A 20,469-nucleotide genomic window follows, 5' to 3' on the forward strand; every position below is an offset into this window, starting at 1 on the left:
TGAAAGCACGTGTATGCACGTGCGCTGCAATCTGATTGGCTGAAACTTTAAATAGCTATAACTCCCTTGGTTTTCAACCAAACAGGATGGGATTTGGAACATAGATATATATAATGGACTTCTACAAGAAGGTATGGTCACAATGCACATGCATGCACGTGCGTGTACCCTGCAATCTGATTGGCTGAAACTTTAAACAGCTATTACTCCTTTGGTTTTCAACCAAACAGGATGGGATTTGGAGCATAGATATATATAATGGACTTCTACAAGAAGGTATGGTCACCATGCACATGCATACATGTGCGTGTATGTGCGCTGCAATCTGATTGGCTGAAACTTTAAATAGCTATAACTCCCTTGGTTTTCAACCAAACGGGGTGAGATTTAGAACATAGATAGATGTAATGTAAGGTCATCATGCTCATGTATGCACGTGCGTGCACGTGAAATCGGTAAAATAAAAATACACTTGAATGAGCGTTTTTTTAAAACTTTTGGATTAAATACTTTAATATTTAGCGTATTAAAATATATAGATTGTGTAGACAATATGATATGGTCATTACGCACATGCATTTACATGCGCAAGTGTGCAATGATAAAATTTGAATGAACATGGTACACTTTTGGGTAAACGTTGTTAAAGTCTCAAATGCATAGAGTTTGTCTTATTTAATTACGCTTACAGCGAATATGACTATAAAAGGGAGTTGGGGAGCGTTTGGGGAACATCTGTAACGGTCCCCGTTACAATTAGCACTAGTTATTTATTAATTTAATGAGAACATGTGATTTTTTTTTAATTTCTGTAGTATCATTACTGCTGAATAAATGAGTTCTAATATAATAGTAGTCCATTTGAAATCAATTCATACAGAATACAAAATGTCAATGCATATAGAAGTGCAAGTTTTAAATTGAATGATGCTTGTTTGATTTTGAGGAAATATACTCAAATTGTAGTTAGTTAACTAATTCTGCAAATTTTCGTATTATAGGAATAGAACCGTTTCAATGCTTTAATTGTAAATGTAAATTTTAACCTTGGTGACATGGTAAATGTTTTTGTTGAGGATACAGCAGTATGAACGTTGATCAAAAGGCACCTAGCACGTTGGGGGTTGTGCTCTGGTTTCGAGGATTATGCGTTGTCACAACAGGGGAAAGCATGTGGAACCTTCCCTTATATTGTGTATTTAAAGTGTAGCAGGTGTAACAACACAATAACTATATACCCCATGTATCTTTTTATTCAAAATGTAAGTATAGAGATTCAATATACAGCATAATGTTCTCTCTCTCTCTTCGATTTCTAAAATGCAACATAGACTATACATATTGAAAAGTGGAGTCTAAATTTCTGTCAATAGTTGATGAGCCTGATGATAAAGCTGGTATATCTTGCAGCATAAAAACACCATGTGTCTTAATTAACAAATCAATACATCGTGATATTCTGTTGTTACGTTAAAATACATTAATTATAAATAACAGAGAGTAAAGGGAGATAAACCGGAAGTATAGTACCTTATCACTGTCTGTAATCAGTACCCCCTTTTTTTAGGTTTCGAAAACAACAAACAATTCAGAAATACCAAAATATGGTACACGTGTAATTCATTTTTTTATAGATAATTTTAAAATTAAGAAGTATATACTCCGGTATTCTAAAACTTCCTAGGAATGTTCTGTTACATTTTCCACTTCCGTCTTAAACAAACACATGCTTGTTTGAATACAGAACTATCCTCCATAACCAAATAAAAAGTTTAAAACCTGGGCAAATCACACTGTTGATACAAGATTTCAACTCAGCAAATAAATTAGGGAACAATAGTCTCTCTGTTTCTCATTTTGTTTCGTATACGACATAAAATGCACAATGTTGAACATTTTCCTGTTGAATTTCCTTAACAAATTACCTTTGTCCGGTATAGATAATTTGTGATTTGACTCAAAATTCTCCTTTGTAAGATTATTTTTCTTTAAAAAAGTAGAAACTCAACCATCTTACCTATAATCTTGATTTGGTGAAGTCAGAAAAATTGATAAGGCGGTGCTTTACATCTAATAAATCATGTTTGTCGTTATACTGCTAGGGAAGTAAAGCTCTTGGAAAATGTATGTTGTATGTTGAAGTCACATCTATTACTATTAGCTACTATCACGCTATGATTATATTGATTTCTGTATTGATTGCAGATGTTTCCATCCATTAATTCCTTTGTAAGGAGGCTGAAAACCAGATATTGCCATGTCCGGGAAGTGAAGATTTCAACATTATGGAAACTGACAGGCTTGTTTGTTGTGACGTCACTCTTCTTCATGCAAAAATCCATCAATTCAAATCCCAAACAAATTGTGTTCACGTGGTCAAACAACGACATAAAAAAGGCCTTACTCAAAGAAAAGTTTAAAGAAACACTATCGCCGCTGGAGCCCTGCGAGAATGACGGGGAGTCTGTTTTTATGTTGGTTATGGTTAACAGCGAAGTCTCTAATTTCAAACACCGTAATGCAATACGAGAATCATGGGGTTCTGTGGCAAAAGTAGACAAGAGTGTTCGATTGATATTCGTGATAGGAAAAACTCAAGATCCGGTTGTTCGGGAAAGTATTAATCTTGAGAAAGCCGTCTTCAACGACATCTTAGACACAAACGTAACGGAGGCTTATGATAAATTGACTTATAAATCTATAGCAATTTTAAAATGGGCACATACCCACTGTAGCAAAACGAAATACCTTATAAAGGTTGACGATGATATATTTTTTAATATACGTAGACTTATGTTAGAACTTGAAAAATGGGATCCCAAAAATTCTGTTATTGGATGTGAAGAGAGCAAAAATGCCCCTGTGAGATTCTTTTTATTCAAATGGCACGTGACTAGAGAGCAGTACAGTGCTGACACCTACCCTGTATATATAACAGGGCCCGCCTATCTCATCACTGGGGACATCATATCCAAACTTTACCGTGCTTCATTTGATGTTCCATATTTTTTCATTGAGGATATTTTCGTAGCAGGACTTTGCAGGGAAAAAATTGGAGCGAAAGTTGTTGGACATAAAGAGTTTTCCTGTAGTTATCGAGACCGGGGACCCTGTGGGGTATCCTTCCGGGATTTCATTGTCGGCCATCATTACTACCCAGAGGAAATGGTCCGGATGTGGCATGAATTAAACAATCCGTCAGCCCAGTGTCGGCTTGTAGATTATTACTGGATAGCAACTATAATTGATATATTGAAAGGATTGATGCCATTTTAACGTAGGCCTATATACTCGGAAAAGGTCACGTTGCATTTCCAAATTATCAATTTTGATTACCTGAAGAATTTTGTTTTTATCTTTGCACTTTAAATGGATGCTGATTACCTCTTATTTTACCCAAATTATCGAAACTTTCTTTTTTAAATTTAGCAATTGTTTGTTATGCATTTGTATAGTTACTTCCTTATAGAAAAAATGAAATGCACCCCTTTGCACATTATTCTCCCTAAGAAGCATAGAGTCAGTAAATTTTTAACAGTTTATATATACTAGTATACTGCACAGGTTAACTGAGTCTGTGATATCATTTTGTATGTATAATAAGATTTTCCGGAAAGTGGTTGGAGTTTCTCTGTGGCTTTTGTCATTGAATGCATTTTTTCTGTTGTTTCCCTTCTCAACGTTCTGAACAAGGTTGAAATACTCGGTTTACTCATCAAGTTATAATATTTTAGTTAAAATATTTCAGATAGTGACAAATTTTGAACACTATAAAATACCTGCACTTGTTTTCACAATTCTCTGAAGCTGTTGGACACGGATGTAGCTCAATGTCTATGGGATTTTATTTTGTTTTTATGATGTTAGAGTTACACTGTGAAGGAAGGGATGTGAACAGTTTTAGGTGGCGCTGTTTGCCGAATGGTATACATGTATAGTTCTGCTTACAGCATGCAAATCAAGGATTAGATGTTTGAATCTTGTCAAACCGAGAAATTTCAAAATTTTAAATGTATTTCAGTTCGTTACTTTCGTCTTTTTGATACGCAAGAGCATGCTTTACATAGTGATACGGAAATTTCTATTGCATGTAACTTACAAATACGTTGATGTACAAGGGCTCACAATCTCCGAATCTCGATAGCCGAACTGTACACCTTCGTCCGTTTGCTCTGTGATATTTAAGTAGATTTGGAGAATATATTCTCATACCAAAAGTTCTAGGGGATTGGGTTTAATATTCATATGATAATTATGGATTTTCGCATTTACAAATTTAAAGCATTACATGTATTTGATTTCCGGTGAGATTCTGGCAAATTGATTCCCCTAGCGACAGGAATAAGAAAAGCAGTAAAGGGACTTAACTCTTTAACTCTGCTACCTCATTAATGCACCCTTAAAGCATCTTTCTTTTTTTATTTATTTTCAAAAATTGAAGTAGATGGAACATGTTATGATACGCAATCAATTTATCTGTGGTGTTGATTTTTTATGTAGAATATCATAGTCAATATTGCATTGTATACGCTCTTATTGAGCAGTTCACGTACTAACATGATTCGGCAATGATATTTTACACAGTTTAATTAACCCCTTCCCATCCACGATCTTTTTTAAAAGCACCCAAACAGGAAAAATAATATATTGGAATAAATGTTTGTCATCGGTCACAAATTCATTTGCAGACCTTAATTCTTGAATCATTATTGGGATTTGATTGCTGCTGTCCTTGACCTGAAGGTGTGTCATTCTCTTGACTCAGGGTCAAAGGTCACTGGAAAATGTATGTTGTCCCCCCGCTTTCACTGAAAGTCAATCTGTCCGCCCGTCTGTCTCTCTGTAACACTTTCATTTCCGCAAGATATCTCAAAAAGCCTTTGAGCGTTTGCAGTGAAATTTTACATAACAATTCCCCATAGCCTAAAAAAGACCCCTACAGAGTTTGAGGTCAAAGGTCAACGTCATAATTTTTTAACACTTTCGTTTCCGAGCGATATCTCTGTAAGCCTTTGAGCTTTTGCAATGAAATTTAATATCACAACTCCTCATGGCCTAAGAAAGACATCTGTTGATTTTGAGGTCAAAAGTCAAGGTCATAAATTCATACATTCTGTGTGTGCGTAAAACTTTCATTTACGAGTGATATCTCAAGAATCGTTTGAGCTTTTGCAATTATTATTATTTTTTTTTTACAACTTATGACCTCGCCCGTTCCTCGTCGTGCCCCCCCCCCCCCCCCCCCCCCCGACTCAGTGCATGCTCTTCTATTTCCATAAGCAGAGGACACATTTTCTCTGAATTAGCTTGTTGAAGTTGTAATTCAAATATCTTGATAAAACAATTATCAATGAAATGGGTGTAGATTCATTTTCTCCTGTTTTGATCTCCAAAAATATATATAGGCATCTCATCTAAATGTGGAGAAATCATAAGCTTGGCCATATTTTTTAATTGATCTCGGGTAGAGAAATAACGTAGTATTACTGTCAGGCGTCAGTTAATTATAATTATGTTGCTTGATGCTGACATTAGATAGACAACGACCAAACTCACATGTTCACCTGTGTAGGGCAGAGAGACAATAAGCTTTACCAAAAAAAGTGTGTATGTTTAACAAGTATTTCATATTGTATGTTTGTCTGTGAGTGCACACCAAGTCAATAATATTGTTAGATTGACTGTAAATTATTAACTTGTACATACCATATTTTGTAAGTTTGTATGTTTTTGCAATATTTTTGTAAGTTGGATTTGTTGTTAGTTTTTGTTTAAGTGAAGGTTAATAATATTGTACTTTTGTGTTCATTGAAATACTAAAATAAGTTACATATGCTATAAATTTGTGTGTGAGTGTATGTGCGCAAAACTTTTAAGTTATTATGTTGTAAGCTTATGAATGTGTAATGTTAGTTATATATTGTCTGTCTGTTTGTACGTTATGGTGTTCAAAGGTTGGTCTTTTTGCAATACGGAGAGTTGATACTTAGAAAGAAAATAAGCATTTACCCTGTATCATGGCCAGATGAACCAGTCTGAGTGATTTAAATACAATTTAATTGTTATGTCTAATAAAAATGTTCATTTTATATGGAGAAGTTATGCAATTTGACATGTGTTATTTACATGTATTTTTGTCACAAAAATATTTTCATAATTAAATTCTTTTAACAATTTCTTGAAATTCTGTCCATTCTACAAGTAAAATAAAGTTCAGATAAGTACGGAGTTTAGCAGAACTCCATCTCGACATATCGATTAACCTAAGAGGCTGGGGATATATTGGGCAACAGAGCCGAGACCATAACGTCTCTCAGGACTGACAGCGGTGCTGAAGAAAAATTGTGTCTCCTCACCCAGCTAAATCTTTGCAAGGCTTACGTTAATAGAGACCGATATGACTTGATTATGTTTAAGATGTAAACCCAAACTCAACCCAAATTTCAAAAGGGGATTTAATTTCCCCTTCGTTAAAAAAAATGAATTCCATAAAAATGTTCATAAAACATCGACTCAATATTTAAAAGGATCTTTAAATTGAATGGAATTGAAGTAGGCGTTTAACCTTTGAGGACTTCAGACATTTCAATTTCAGATTTAATAGAGGACCATAGTTCAGACAGAGAAATTTTCAAACATTTCACTTAAGAGCAATGTCAAAGACTCCAAACATTTCATGTCTTAGGCAGTAGAGAGCTAGGTGATCATGGACATTTTAATTTCGACTATCTAACCCTCCTGGAAAAAGGAGAGCCAAGATTTTTTTTTTTAAATTCACCACGGTACAAGAACCTATAAAAATCACAATGTTTACATTTATTTAAAATAACTTTAAAACCAAATTTTAAGAATCTAAAGCACAATTTTACGTCTGAAATGACTGGGTATAAAAATATATAAATAGCATAAGAAAAATGTCTAGTTGTTTTGATTTCAGAAATAATAATTTGCATCCTATTGCAGCATCTGTCATACAAGGAATAAAATATGCATATACAAGAATACATTTTTGGTTACCTAAGTTCAAAGCTCAAGTGACCTTTTTTGATGCATGTCTTATCTTTTCCTTATTATTGTACATGTAACAACCTCATACTTGTCTGTTATGGGCTCTAAATTAGAAATAAAATGTTCTGTTCTGTTCAAAAAAAAAAAAAATGAATCAATTGTCATTCATAAGTAATCACCAAAGTTAAATTTTTGAAAATTAGATGAAGGTCAAGGGGTCAAAATCATAGCATGCTGGGACATCTTGTTACATGTAATGCACATGCCTACGAAAGCCTATTAAGATCAATCTAGAGAGAAAAAAAATTGAAAAGGCGTTATAACGCCTTTTGAAAAGGCGTAATAACGCGAAAAAAAGCGTTATTACGCCTTTCCATTCCAAAAGGCGTTATAGCGCCTTTTTAAAAGGCGTTATAACGCCTTTCTAAAAGGCGTTATTACGCCTTTCCATTCTAGAAGGCGTTATTACGCTTTTCCAAAAGGCGTTATTACGCCTTTCCAAAAGGTGTTATTACGCCTTTCCAAAAGGCGTTATTACGTCTTTCCAAAAGGCGTTATTACGCCTTTCTAAAAGGCGTTGTTACGCCTTTCTAAAAAGCGTTATTACGCCTTTTGGAAATGCGTTATTACGCCTTTCCAAAAGGCGTTATTACGCCTTTCTAAAAGGGTTATTACGCCTTCTTAAAAGGCGTTATTACGCCTTTCTAAAAGGTGTTATTACGCCTTTCTAAAAAGCGTTATTACGCCTTTCTAAAAGGCGTTATTATGCCTTTCCAAAAAAGTTTTATGCTTTTTGAATAACCATTATTTTGCATTTAACAGGCCCGCGCTTTTAATAGCCCCCCCCCCCTCCCACACACACACACCACTGGCCAAATTCGTGGGGGAAATACTCGGTAAAACTTTATTTAAATGCAATAATTTGCCACAGTTTTACATACTGCAACAAAATGTTCAGGAACCAAGAAACCAATAGTTAATTATAATATTTAAACTGTAGCAAGACTTTTCCTCAAAAGTGTGTATGTTTGGAGGGGGGATTACCCCATTCGCAATCGCAATACTGGCCTACATGAAAAGGAAAAGGCGTTATCTTATTTTAATAAATATATAAAGATTTAATTAAAACGTTAACCATCTTTATTTATGCAGTTCTCTATATTCCTGCACATTTCACTGACAACTGTTTGCATTCGTATTAAGAGAAGGCAACACTCTACCTGTGAAGATCTAGAATATAGGCAGGTTTATCTTGGAGCTTTGCTTGCCATGTATTAAAATTTATGTCATTTGAAGAAATTTTTCTCTCTTCTTATCTATTTGCTATCTGTTTAAATTATTTTTTGCGAAATTAGTCCTATATCTAATTGTGAAATTCATGTCCCAAAGGTACGATTTCTGCACACACACACACACCCTCGGTTGGGCTAAATATGTTTAGTTATGTATTGAAAGTAAAAGGCGTAATAACGCCTTTTGGAAAGGCGTAATAATGCCTTTTAAAAAGGCGTAATAATGCCTTTTGGAAAGGCGTAATAACGCCTTTTAAAAAGGCGTTATAATGCCTTTTAGAAAGGCGTAATAACGCCTTTTGGAAAGGCATAATAACGCCTTTTGGAAAGGCGTAATAACGCCTTTTAGAATGGAAAGGCGTAATAACGCCTTTTGGAAAGGCATAATAACGCCTTTTAAAAGGGCGTTATAATGCCTTTTGGAAAGGCGTAATAACGCGTTTTGGAAAGGCATAATAACGCCTTTTAGAATGGAGGGCGTAATAACGCCTTTTAGAAAGGCGTTACAACGCCTTTTAAAAAGGCGTAATAACGCCTTTTGGAATGGAAAAGCGTAATAACGCCTTTTCAAAAGGCGTTATAATGCCTTTTTTCGCGTTATTACGCCTTTTCGAAAGGCGTTATAACGCCTTTTAAATTTGTTTTCTCTCTAGATTGATCCTAATAGGCTTTCGTACATGCCAAATATGAAATCCCTTTTTCTTTTCAATAAAAAGGAAAAATAACATTTTTGAAAAGTAGTTCAAACTTCAAGGTCATGGGGTAAAAAATGATCGTTTATTTCCTCTATTCTAAAGACGGACTTCCTCCCGAGAAGAACAAAGTTACTCCCTCTTTCTTTCCCAGAGTAGGATCGATGCTCTTTACAAAGAGAGTCCGAGAAAACTCTTAAAATCTATGTGATTGATGGATTTCATACAAACACCATTTTATCGAGTAGTTCTTAATAGGAAAAATCACGAAACAATATTAGAAAAAACTGTTTTTGCAAGCCGAAGCATAAATATGTCTAGATCTTTTCGACATCAAAGGTGTTATATTGGATTTGAAAGCAGAGAGTACGTACCTTCAAGTTTTTCAAAATTGGATTAACCAAAATATCTTAAGTTCCATGGCAACGACAGCATGCTGTTTTAGATATTGGTCCCCAGAAGCTTGACGAGACACTAAGTCTTAGTGACATATCAACATAATCAATAAGTAAAATAAGTTTGAAAACCAATTGTGAAAAAAATTCAATTAATAAAATCCTTTTTTGTTTCCATGGCTATGTAGCATTACATTGTACATTTTTCAGAAGCCAGACTATAATAAGACTATTTTAAATACTTCAAAAGAATTGACTGAACAGTTACTGAGAAAAATGAAAATTTTCAATTGTACCACTTTTGTACCCACAAGGGGAGTTTAAGTTGTTGAAATAAGGAGCCAAGCTCCCTTAAAAAGGGAGAAAACCAAACGACAAATACAGGGTGGGGTCTTTTAAAATCTTCTTTAAGGATCATAGGGCCAGAAAAGCTGAAACTTATGTAGATGAATTCTGGGGAAGGGTAAATTCTAAATTTTTAAATCAGGACCCCTGGGGTAGGATATGGGGCCAGAATAGGGAATCTAAATTTTACATTGACATATATAGGAATCAAGAGGCCCATGGGCCACATCGCTCACCTGAGTATATTGGCTGGGGGAGCAAAAATTAGTTCAGTATTGAAAAGATTACGGGGGGTTGAATTTTAAACTACCTGATGATGCTTCCATATCAGTATAGCAAATGGCTTTGCTCTTATTGAGGAAATTGAGCAGATTTTTTTTTTTTAATAAATTTTCAAAAGAACGAGGGCGATTTTGATTGGCATTCGGCAGGAATCTGGGCATACTTGAACAGTGAAAATTTTATTGACATTTCACTTGAAATTTTAACATTTATTTTATTCTTCGGGATCCTGTGCAATAGGAAAGAAAACATTTTCCCGAAAGTGAACTTTGATTTGTTAAAAATAACTGGAAAATTGGCTAGATCAGACACTTCATGCAAGCAACTATTTATTTTGTCAGTTTCATTTTATGTACCGATGTATTAAAATTTTGAATCAGATAAATTTGGGTTCAGTTTGGTTCTCGAGCGAAATTGATTCCAATCTTCTATTCTGTGATGTACATGTACATTTATTATCTATGCCTTTAATTTTATAGGTGTTTATTTCTCTGTGAAACATTACTATGTTATTGTACCTCCAAGGAAAAAACGGTCATAAATGTTACAATCTGACAAGGGATTTCAAACTAAATGAAAAAAAAAATCCTTTGGTTGTATTTGTAAAATCTGACCAGCTATGTTCAGCCAACCAAATCATGGACATTTAAGGACAGATGATGATACAAACAAAAATTGGATGCCTGGATTGGTATATATTTTTTGACCTTATTTCATTGCAAATGATGCAAGTAATAAATTTCTAAAATATAAAAAAAATTGTAAACCTTCTGTGATGTTAAAAAAGTCTGCCCTTCTGAAACCATCCTTATTAATCTATATATACAAATATTTTTCACTTCAAATTCCAAAGTTTGTTTGTATCATCTGTCCTTAAATCATAAATGTTTCGTACAAATGATTCCTGCAGATCACACGCCTATCTTCTTTTGACCCCACCCTACCCCCGGGGGCCCTCATTTGAACCACTTTGATTTACACTATCTTAGGATGCACCTTATCAATATTACTAATCATGGTTTTTCTGATCTTGAGAAAAAAATGTTCATATAATTCCTGTGTAAAACTTTGATCCCCCGTTGTGGCCCACCCAACAATCATGATTTGAACAAATTTGAACCGGTCACGGTAGCCTAGTGGTAGAGCGTTCGCTTCGTGATCGGGAGGCCCGGGTCCGATTCTCGTTCGCGGCGTCGCGTCAAAGCTAAGACGTAAACATAGGTAGTGACTGTTCCTTCGCCAAGCGCTCGGCACTAGAAGTGAAAGTCACGGGTCTTTCGGATATGACCTTAAAAACGTAGGTCCCGTGTCACGGTAGGCGTTGGCACGATAAAGAACCCTCACTGCTCAAAGGCCCTGAGTGCCGAGTATAAGTCTAAATTTGAAGCCCTTCACCGGCATACGGTGACGTCTCCATATGAGTGAAAAATTCTCGAGAGGGACGTTAAACAATATTCAATCAATCAACAAACTTGAAAATCAACACTATCTGAGGATGCTTATGATCAATCATGGCTTTGCTGTTCTTAGACAGAAGAGTTTTAAAGAATTTTCCTATGTATCCCTATGTTTAATATTTAATAATGTTTAACCTGATCATTCATCATGGACCCACCCTAACCCCGGGGGTCAAAATTTGAACAAATTTGAATCTACACCAAGGAGGATGCTTCCATATAAATATGACTTATCACAGCTGTGCTGTTCTTTAGAAAATTTTTAACAATATTTTCTAAATATTTCTATGTTTAACTTTGATCTCCATTGTGTCACCCCGGTTATGATTTGAACAAATTTGAATCTACATCAACTGAGGATACTTTCATATAAATATGATCAATCATGACTTTGCTGGTCTTGAGAAGATTTTTAACATTTTCCTGGATATTTCTATGTAAAAATTTGATCCCCCATTGTGGCTCCACTCCAACCCCAGGGGTCATGATTTGAACAAACTTGGATCTACACTACCTAAGGATGCTTCAATACAAATATGACCAATCGTGGCTTTGCTGTTCTTTAGAAGAAGAGTTTTAAAGAATTTCTCTAAGTACTCCTATATAAAACTTTGATCCCCCATTGTGGCCCCACCCAACCCCATGGGTCAAGATTTGAACAAATTTGAACCTACAATATCTGAGGATGTTTCCACAAAAGTTTCATCTTTCCTGGCCCAGTGGTTCTTGAAAAGATTTTTTAAAGATGCCATTAATTTTTCACCAATTCATAATTATCTCCCCTTGAAAGAGGGTGTGACCCTTCATATTTAAACAAAGAAAGAGGGCGTACAAGGCGTGAACAATCCCCCGCTCTGAGACAATATGTTTCTCAATTTTCAAAATTTACGGAAAAGTTATATTTTTCTAAAATCATGTTCTCAGTAATGTCATCTTCAAAATATTTTGTTATTTTATTTTACTGAACGACTTATCATTTGACAATCTTTTTTCAAAATTGACACTTAAGCATATTTAGTGGAAAATGGGTTTACTATAGCCATAAAAGGTGAATTTTGAACATGAATGGGTTAAGTCTCTATTTTTCGTCAACGCTTAAATGATATAAACGTAAATGTGAAATCTATTTCATTTGTCCAAAAAATGGAATCTGAACCCATTCTATAGGAAAATCGAACTTTTCTAAAACATAGGTAATCAAAGATTACGAAGCTCACCTCGACGAATGTTATCAGTTTAAGTAATGCAAATCTCACATCATATTTTCTTAATATTTAGTATTCATCCCAACAACAATATTCTTGCAAGTTGTGTTTAACCCCTTACATGGCATATACACATTTCTAAGCCTGTAGCGTGAAAAATATGTATATGTATAGTGTAAACAAATATTCATAACTGTTAATACTGCATATATCAAGGTCTTCAAGTTCATTCGGATTGATCTGTTCCCAAAACTTTAACCAAGTCTCTTGTATGGAAAATATAGGTCAGATCCAGCATCCGAAGCAAGTCTGATAGTGTCCATCCTTAGATGCATCATCCATGCAAGTTTGGTTAAGCTAGGGCTTATAGTTACTTGGGAATGAAAATGTAGGTCAGATCCAGCATCCAAAGCAAGTCTGGTAGTGTCCATCCCTAGATACATCATCCATGCAAGTTTAGTTTAGCTAGGGCTTATAGATACTTGGGAATGTAAATATAGGTCAGATCCAGCATCCGAAGCTAGTCTGATAATGTCCATCCCTAAATGCATCATCCATGCAAGTTTGGTCCAAATAGGGCTTATAGTTACTTGGGAATGAAAATGTAGGTCAGATCCAGCATCCGAAGCAAGTCTGGTAGTGTACATCCCTAGATGCATCATCCATGCAAGTTTGGTCCAAATAGGGCTTACAGTTCCTGTGGAATGGACCTGCTCCAAAAACTTTAACCTGGTCACTCATCTGGAAAATGTAGGTCAGATCCAGCATCCGAAGCAAGTTTGGTAGTGTACATCCCTAGATGCATCATCCATGCAAGTTTGGTTCGAGTAGGGCTTATAATTCCTTGGGAATGGACCTGCTCCAAAAACTTTAACCTGGTCACTCATCTGGAAAATGTAGGTCAGATCCAGCATCCGAAGCAAGTCTGGTAGTGTACATCCCTAGATGCATCATCCATGCAAGTTTGGTCTGGGTAGGGCTTATAATTCCTTGGGAATGGACCTGCTCCAAAAACTTTAACCTGCTCCAAAAACTTTAACCTGGTCACTCATCTGGAAAATGTAGGTCAGATCCAGCATCCGAAGCAAGTCTTGTAGTGTACATCCCTAGATGCATCAGTTACTAGTACTTGGGAATGGACTTGCTCCTAAAACTTTAACCTGGGACGCCGATGCTAACGCCGACGCCAACGCCGGGGGTATAGCATAAGCTCATCTCGACTTCGTCGAGGTGAGCTAAAAATGTACGCTTCAACAAACCCGTTCATTTACAGCGAATTACGAAATAGTGGTAAAGTTTTCAACAGCTTGCTGGATAGCTCGATAGGGTATTTAATTTGGTCTAACAAGTATCACATTAGGTCTGAATCTAGGTCACAAGGTTACTCAGGTGTATCATTAGTTTTTACAGGTAAATGTGAGTTGATTTCAATGTTTTATGAAGCCACTTGTATGTGCCAAAGTGTTCTGCTGTAAATAAATACAATATTTTTCTTAAATTGCAAATATTTTTTCCCTAAATTTGTATTCTAGCTGTTTCAGTAGTGCATAAATCTAGGCTTCTGTATACTATTCTTTCTAATTGCTTCAAACTCTTGTCACTTCCAAAAGAAAAACCCATTGTAATTTATTCTCATCACTTTCAGGTAATTTCATATTACAGATATAAAGGGTGTCAGTTTCATTATTGTTAGTAAACAATAGCACCAGCACCCATGCTTTAGATTAAACTGCTTAACATTGCTCAAATCCAGCATTCAAATACATTTGTATTTCCAAAACTTTAGAACACTGTTTGTTGTACTTCAAAAGCTCATCAACCATGATAATCTGGTCAGATTTTTTAATCCTGTCAGATTTATTAAAATTAAAATAAATATATATTTATATGAAAAGTAAAAGTTCTTAACTCAGTCTCATCACTGAATTATTCTTAAATTGTGAGATTTTGCTTTTATATAATTAACTTACTAATTTTAAAAAATATAAAAGAATAAAATAAGAATTCAATCTTTGTAAAGAATAAAATTAATACCCGGATTTTAAGTCATAAGTTCTTTTGTTAGACAAACTCTTAATCAACTCAAACAGATTTTTCAGAGAGTAACAGAAATGAGTGTAGAGGTGTTCATCATAAATTACTTAAATACATATTACAAAAAATGTATTTGTGTTATTAATATTATTATTTTTAATATTTTATTTATATGACTGTTTATTTATAGTGCATAAGATGGGAGAAAACTGGAATGGGGAGCTAACTTTCTGTCTTTATTAAACAATTGGATGGGGGGGGGGGGTTGTGTTGTCACCGGGTTCACAGGTGCGTGGCGCCCACGCTTGTAATATTATTTTGGAGCCAGTCTACATTTCATCGTAAGTCACCATACGATCGAGTACCCTATCTGAACATTACAAGTGTATATCTATCTGTTCACCATAAACATAGTGATCGTCACTGCAGTGAAGTGAAGTCAGAACTGAAAATTACAAATCATTTTGTGATTTTGTGTGTTGTGAAATTATGCTGTGTGATTCAGTGTGAATTCTAGGATCCGCCATTTCATTCTTTATTCGGGACCCGAACTTGTGTTTTCTGCGCATGCGCACCACCATTGTTTGACTCGACCACCCGACTTATGCCGAGTGATCATCGACTTTCTTCGTTACATGACGTCAGTCACGACTTTAGCTCGAGCAAGTTCGAATTAAACCGAACTCATTCACGTACGAACTATCCAGATCCCGTATTCCGGAAGTGTACCTGTGAACACGAGGATTGACATTCACTTGGAATAACATTATTTCTAAGTACTGGTAATTAAATTTTGCATTTATTTTGACTGTTTATTTATTTATTTACATGTTTATTTGTGTTTCTTGTGTTGTCACTGTGTCTTGTCCTTGTTTTGCTCATATCATGTCATTTGTTTACATTGTCCATGCCATGTGTTTTGTTTACATTGTCCATGTTATGTCATTGTAAGCATGTGCAATATTTGTGTGACAATTTGATTTATGTTTCATCTTCTGTGTATGTTCTAGGATAAGAAATATATTGCTAGGCCTAGGGTATACATTTGCACATTAGGTTAAGAGATAGCTCACAGTTACCTGCATGTTTGTAACAGCACAATCTCTTACTAGAAATTCTGTTCCATTCTAATTGCACTGCATTTAACAAACCCTTAACAACCATTTAAGAGAGATGTGAGGCAGTTCAGATTATCTCAGGAGTGGTAAGTTAGAGTTTGTTGTGTCATATTTGGTGGTTATCATTGTGTAGTAGTCAGAGACAAACAGGTCAAGTTCATTAGTGTTCTATTCCAGGGTAAATACTCCATATTATTTTGCCCAAAAGTCCTGTCCATTTAATTTACAGGGGTTATTTTATTAGATATTTGACATAGACAGCCCATTCCATTTAGTATACAGAGGTTATTTAATTAGAGTAGAAAAAGATATCTCAGAGGTTTCCGTTTGACATAATTACTTATCATTTCTTTTTGAAAGAATTTATTGTGTTTTTTTTTCTGTTGAACATATCAAGTGTCACTTAGTGGTTTTTTTTTTCAGTTTTTGTGAGTATGTGAGAGATATTTGTTTACAAATGTTTGCATGTTCATTGACACCGAGCTCGAGTCGTACAATTCTATCGAGTACTCAGAATCGCGGCACTGTACGGTTGTTTGTGATTTTCTTTGTGTTTTGTTTTTGCCTTCTGCAAGTGGAAGTAAGTATGTCAGACAAAGAAAATAAAGTTGAAGGTGCAGAAGGGGGTGAGGAGTTAGGTTCAGAAGATGCTATGATCAAAAAGTTGATTGCAAGTGGTAAGTATGATATACTGCCAAAGATAAGCACGCCCAAAGTGTTTCAGGAGCATTTCCTAAAACATATTCTGTTGGAAGAGGTAGAGCTAAACTGTCAGATACTTTCAGTTTGAATCAGACAAAGGATGATCAGGTAGTAGGACATAGTATGGGACATTCTCAGATTATTTCAACAGAAGTAATTCCCAAGATTCCACCATTCTCAGGTGATGAACCGCCCCAGAAAGGAGATGTAAGTTATTCAGAATGGAGATTTGAAATCAGATGTCTACAGAGTGATCCAGAGGTAAGTTCTAGTCATTTGCTACAAGCAATGCGTAGATCTCTTAGAGGCACGGCTAGGAAGATGTTGATACCTCTCGGTGAGAAAGCAACTACTGGTGAGATTTTAGACAAACTTGATGCATTGTTTTCAGATATTTCAACAAATGGAATGATAATGCAAGAGTTTTTCAATTCTTTTCAGTTACCAAATGAGAATGTTACATCTTTTGGTTGTAGAATTGAGTCGCTTTTACAAACAGCTATTGACAATAATCATTTGCGCAAGGATGCTAAAAATGATCTCTTACATCACAAATTTTGGACTTCTTTACGTTGTGAAAAACTTAAGTCCCAAACTAGACATAAGTATGATACTATTCAAAACTATGATCAGTTGCTTAGGGAGATAAGACAGGTAGAAAAGGAAATCAGCATCAGCAGTGGAGGTAAATCAGTTGAGGTTAGTACAGGTGTACCTAGAGAGAAGAAAGTTCACAGTCATGTGATGACAACTGGTACAGACGAGACAGATAAAAGGTTGTCAGCACTTGAGAGAAAGCTGGATGCCAAGGTGAGTGAAATAGAAACCAAGATGGATGACAAGTTTAACAAGATTTTAGAGAGACTTGAAATTCACTCTGCTGGAGGTTCAAATTTCAGAGGAAATTATGGCACAGGTAGAGGTTACAGAGGTAACGGTAGACACTTTATAAACAACAGAGGACAACAGAGATATTCAGGTAATAAATTTACAAGACAGAATGAGTCAAAAGATTAACCGCCTTTGCTGATGGCCAATCAAAGGTTGGTGAATCTAATGGCCAACAAAGTTGTCAGTTAGTGGGTGAAAGTAACAAAAGTGTTGTCATGATTCAAGATCAGGCAATGTTAGCACTTATAGACAGTGGGTCTATGGTCAGTACCATTTCACTGTCAGGTTACAAAACTCTTATTGACAAACCTGAGTTACGAGATATCAACTCTCTCGAAGTGTCTGTAGCTGATGGTTCTGTGTTACCATACCTCGGCTATGTAGAGTGTTGTGTTAACATTCCTTTACTATGTGAACAAGAGTTGTATGTACCTATTTTAGTTGTTCCAGACAATGAGTTCAATACACAATGTCCTGTCATACTGGGAACAAATGTAATTAGATTTTACAAAGATTTTGTTTCAGATGTTGAAGATGTTCCACAAGCATGGAAGTTAGCAGTCAACAGCATGGAAGGATCTTACTGTGTGCGCTCAATGAGTAAAAAGCCCATTGTGGTTGAGCCATACCAATCCTATGTAGTTCAAGGTCTGGTTAGAGGAGTTCAGGGTGAGAATGCGCAGTATATTACTGAATGCTTTGACAATGAGTCAAACTACATTGTTTGTCCAAGAGTGGTTGAACTAGATACTAAGGCAAACAGCAGTAGAATTCAAGTGAAAATCTGCAATATTACTGCAAAGTTTATTACTATAAGACCGAAGTCTGGTGTGTGTCAGCTTAGTCAAGTTAAGATAGTGGACAACTTAGTTTCTCAGAAGTTCACTGAAAGCACTGTACATAGTGAGCACAATTTGTCAAAGTTACCAGATGTACATATTGATAAGAAAAACTTGACCACTAAACAGAATGAGATTTTTTCAGAAATTTTATGCAAATGGAGTCATGTGTTTTCCAGGAATGCGAACGACTTGGGCAAAACAGACTTGGTAGAGCACCGGATTGTATTAGAAGATGAACGACCCTTTAAACAACCATACCGCAAGATTCCACCTGGTATGTATGATGAAATACGCCAACACATCAAGGATATGCTGGAAGCAGGGGTAATTAGAGAATCAGATAGCCCATTTTCCTCGAACGTAGTACTTGTGCGAAAGAAGGACGGAAGCTTAAGATTTTGTATAGATTACTGGATTCTTAACTCTAAGACCAGAAAAGATGCATATATGCTTCCCAGATTTGACGATGTAGTAGATACCTTATCAGGATCCAAATTCTTCTCCAAACTTGACTTGCGTTCTGGATACTGGCAAGTGGCCGTAGCTGAAGAAGACAAGCCAAAGACAGCATTCTCCGTTGGAAATTTAGGGTTTTACGAATGTAACCGCATGAGTTTTGGTCTTACCAATGCACCCGCCACATTCCAGCGACTGATGGAGAAATGTATGGGAGACATGTTATTGAAAGAATGCCTTATCTTTTTAGACGACATTTTGATTTTTTCGAAAACATTTGAAGATCACATCAGTAGATTAGAATCAGTCTTTGGAAAACTTTCAGAACATAATTTAAAACTTAAACCTTCTAAATGCGAATTTTTCAGATCATCAGTCACCTATTTAGGCCACGTCGTCGGAGAACACGGAATTTCGGCAGACCCAGAAAAGTTATCAGCAGTTAAAGAATGGAAAACACCAAAGAACATCAAAGAGCTGAGGCAGTTTTTAGGATTCTCAGGGTATTATCGTAGGTTTATTAAGAATTATTCTCAGATAGTCCAACCTCTAAATTCTTTGTTACAGGGGCACAGCACAGTAAGAAAATTCAAAAAGAAACATGAAGAACCAGCATGGAAATGGGAAGCTATCCATCAAACAGCATTTGAGACGATCAAAGATTTACTTACCCAGCCACCAGTGTTAGCTTATGCAGACTACACCAAGCCATTCATTGTACACACAGATTCCAGCAGTCATGGACTTGGTGCAGTGTTGTATCAGAGACAAGATGAGGTAGACAAGGTAATCGCCTATGCAAGCAGAGGGTTAAGACCAGCTGAGCGAAACTATCCTGCTCATAAGTTAGAGTTTTTAGCGCTGAAGTGGGCCATTACAGACAAATTCCACGATTACTTGTATGGGAACCAATTTGAAGTCATTACCGACAACAATCCATTGACTTATGTACTATCCAAAGCAAAGTTAGATGCGACCAGTCATAGATGGGTTTCTGCTCTTGCCAATTACAACTTTAGTATTTCTTACCGTCCCGGAAAATTCAACTCGGATGCAGACGCTCTTTCCAGAAAATCTTATTTATTTTCAGAATCAGTAAAGGCCATTTGTAATTCAGTTTCTTTAGATATTTCAGCTGCAGAAACATTATCACAGAATTTTCCATCAGATGAAATTACAGCAACAGATATGTCAGACATAGACTGGAGGAAAGAACAAAGAGAAGATAAAACCATAGCCAGAGTCATAGAAATTTTAAAGCAGGGAGAGAAGGGTAGGAAAGAAACAACAACGGTTCAGAAATATTTAAGAGAGAGAAAGAAACTTCAGATTATTGATGATACTTTGTACAGAAATTCCTTTTTAGATGGAGAGAAAATTATTCAACTTTGTTTACCAGACCATTTTAAAGATGTTGTTTTCATAGGAATCCACAAAGAAGTAGGACATCCAGGAATAGAAAAGACCATTTGGCTAGCAAAGCAGAGATTTTATTATCCATATAAATATCAAAAACCCAAGACTACTGTTCTGATCTCTACCGACGGGTTACAGTGTCATTCATTAATTCTGCAAAAAATTATTTGCAATTTAAGAAAAATATGTATTTATTTACAGCAGAACACTTTGGCACATACATGTGGCTTCATAAACCATTGAAATCAACTCACATTTACCTGTAAAATCTAATGATACACCTGAGTAACCTTGTGACCTAGATTCAGATCTAATGTGATACTTGTTAGACCAA

At 35.7% G+C, this 20,469-nt stretch overlaps 1 protein-coding gene across 1 annotated transcript; it reads left to right on the plus strand.

Moving 5' to 3' along the window:
• Positions 1-2,205: 2,205 nt before the first annotated feature.
• Positions 2,206-6,036, plus strand: LOC134279279 (beta-1,3-galactosyltransferase 1-like; the record flags this gene model as incomplete). Its single annotated transcript, XM_062761634.1, has 1 exon — positions 2,206-6,036. A coding segment is annotated over one exon (1,071 nt), but the record flags the coding sequence as incomplete, so codon positions are not given.
• Between the last annotated feature and the right edge of the window lie 14,433 nt (positions 6,037-20,469).

The sequence above is a fragment of the Saccostrea cucullata genome, unplaced genomic scaffold, assembly GCF_032062105.1.
Source record: "Saccostrea cucullata isolate Sc308-1 unplaced genomic scaffold, CSIRO_AGI_Scuc_v1 ctg5906, whole genome shotgun sequence".
Taxonomy (NCBI): domain Eukaryota; kingdom Metazoa; phylum Mollusca; class Bivalvia; order Ostreida; family Ostreidae; genus Saccostrea; species Saccostrea cuccullata.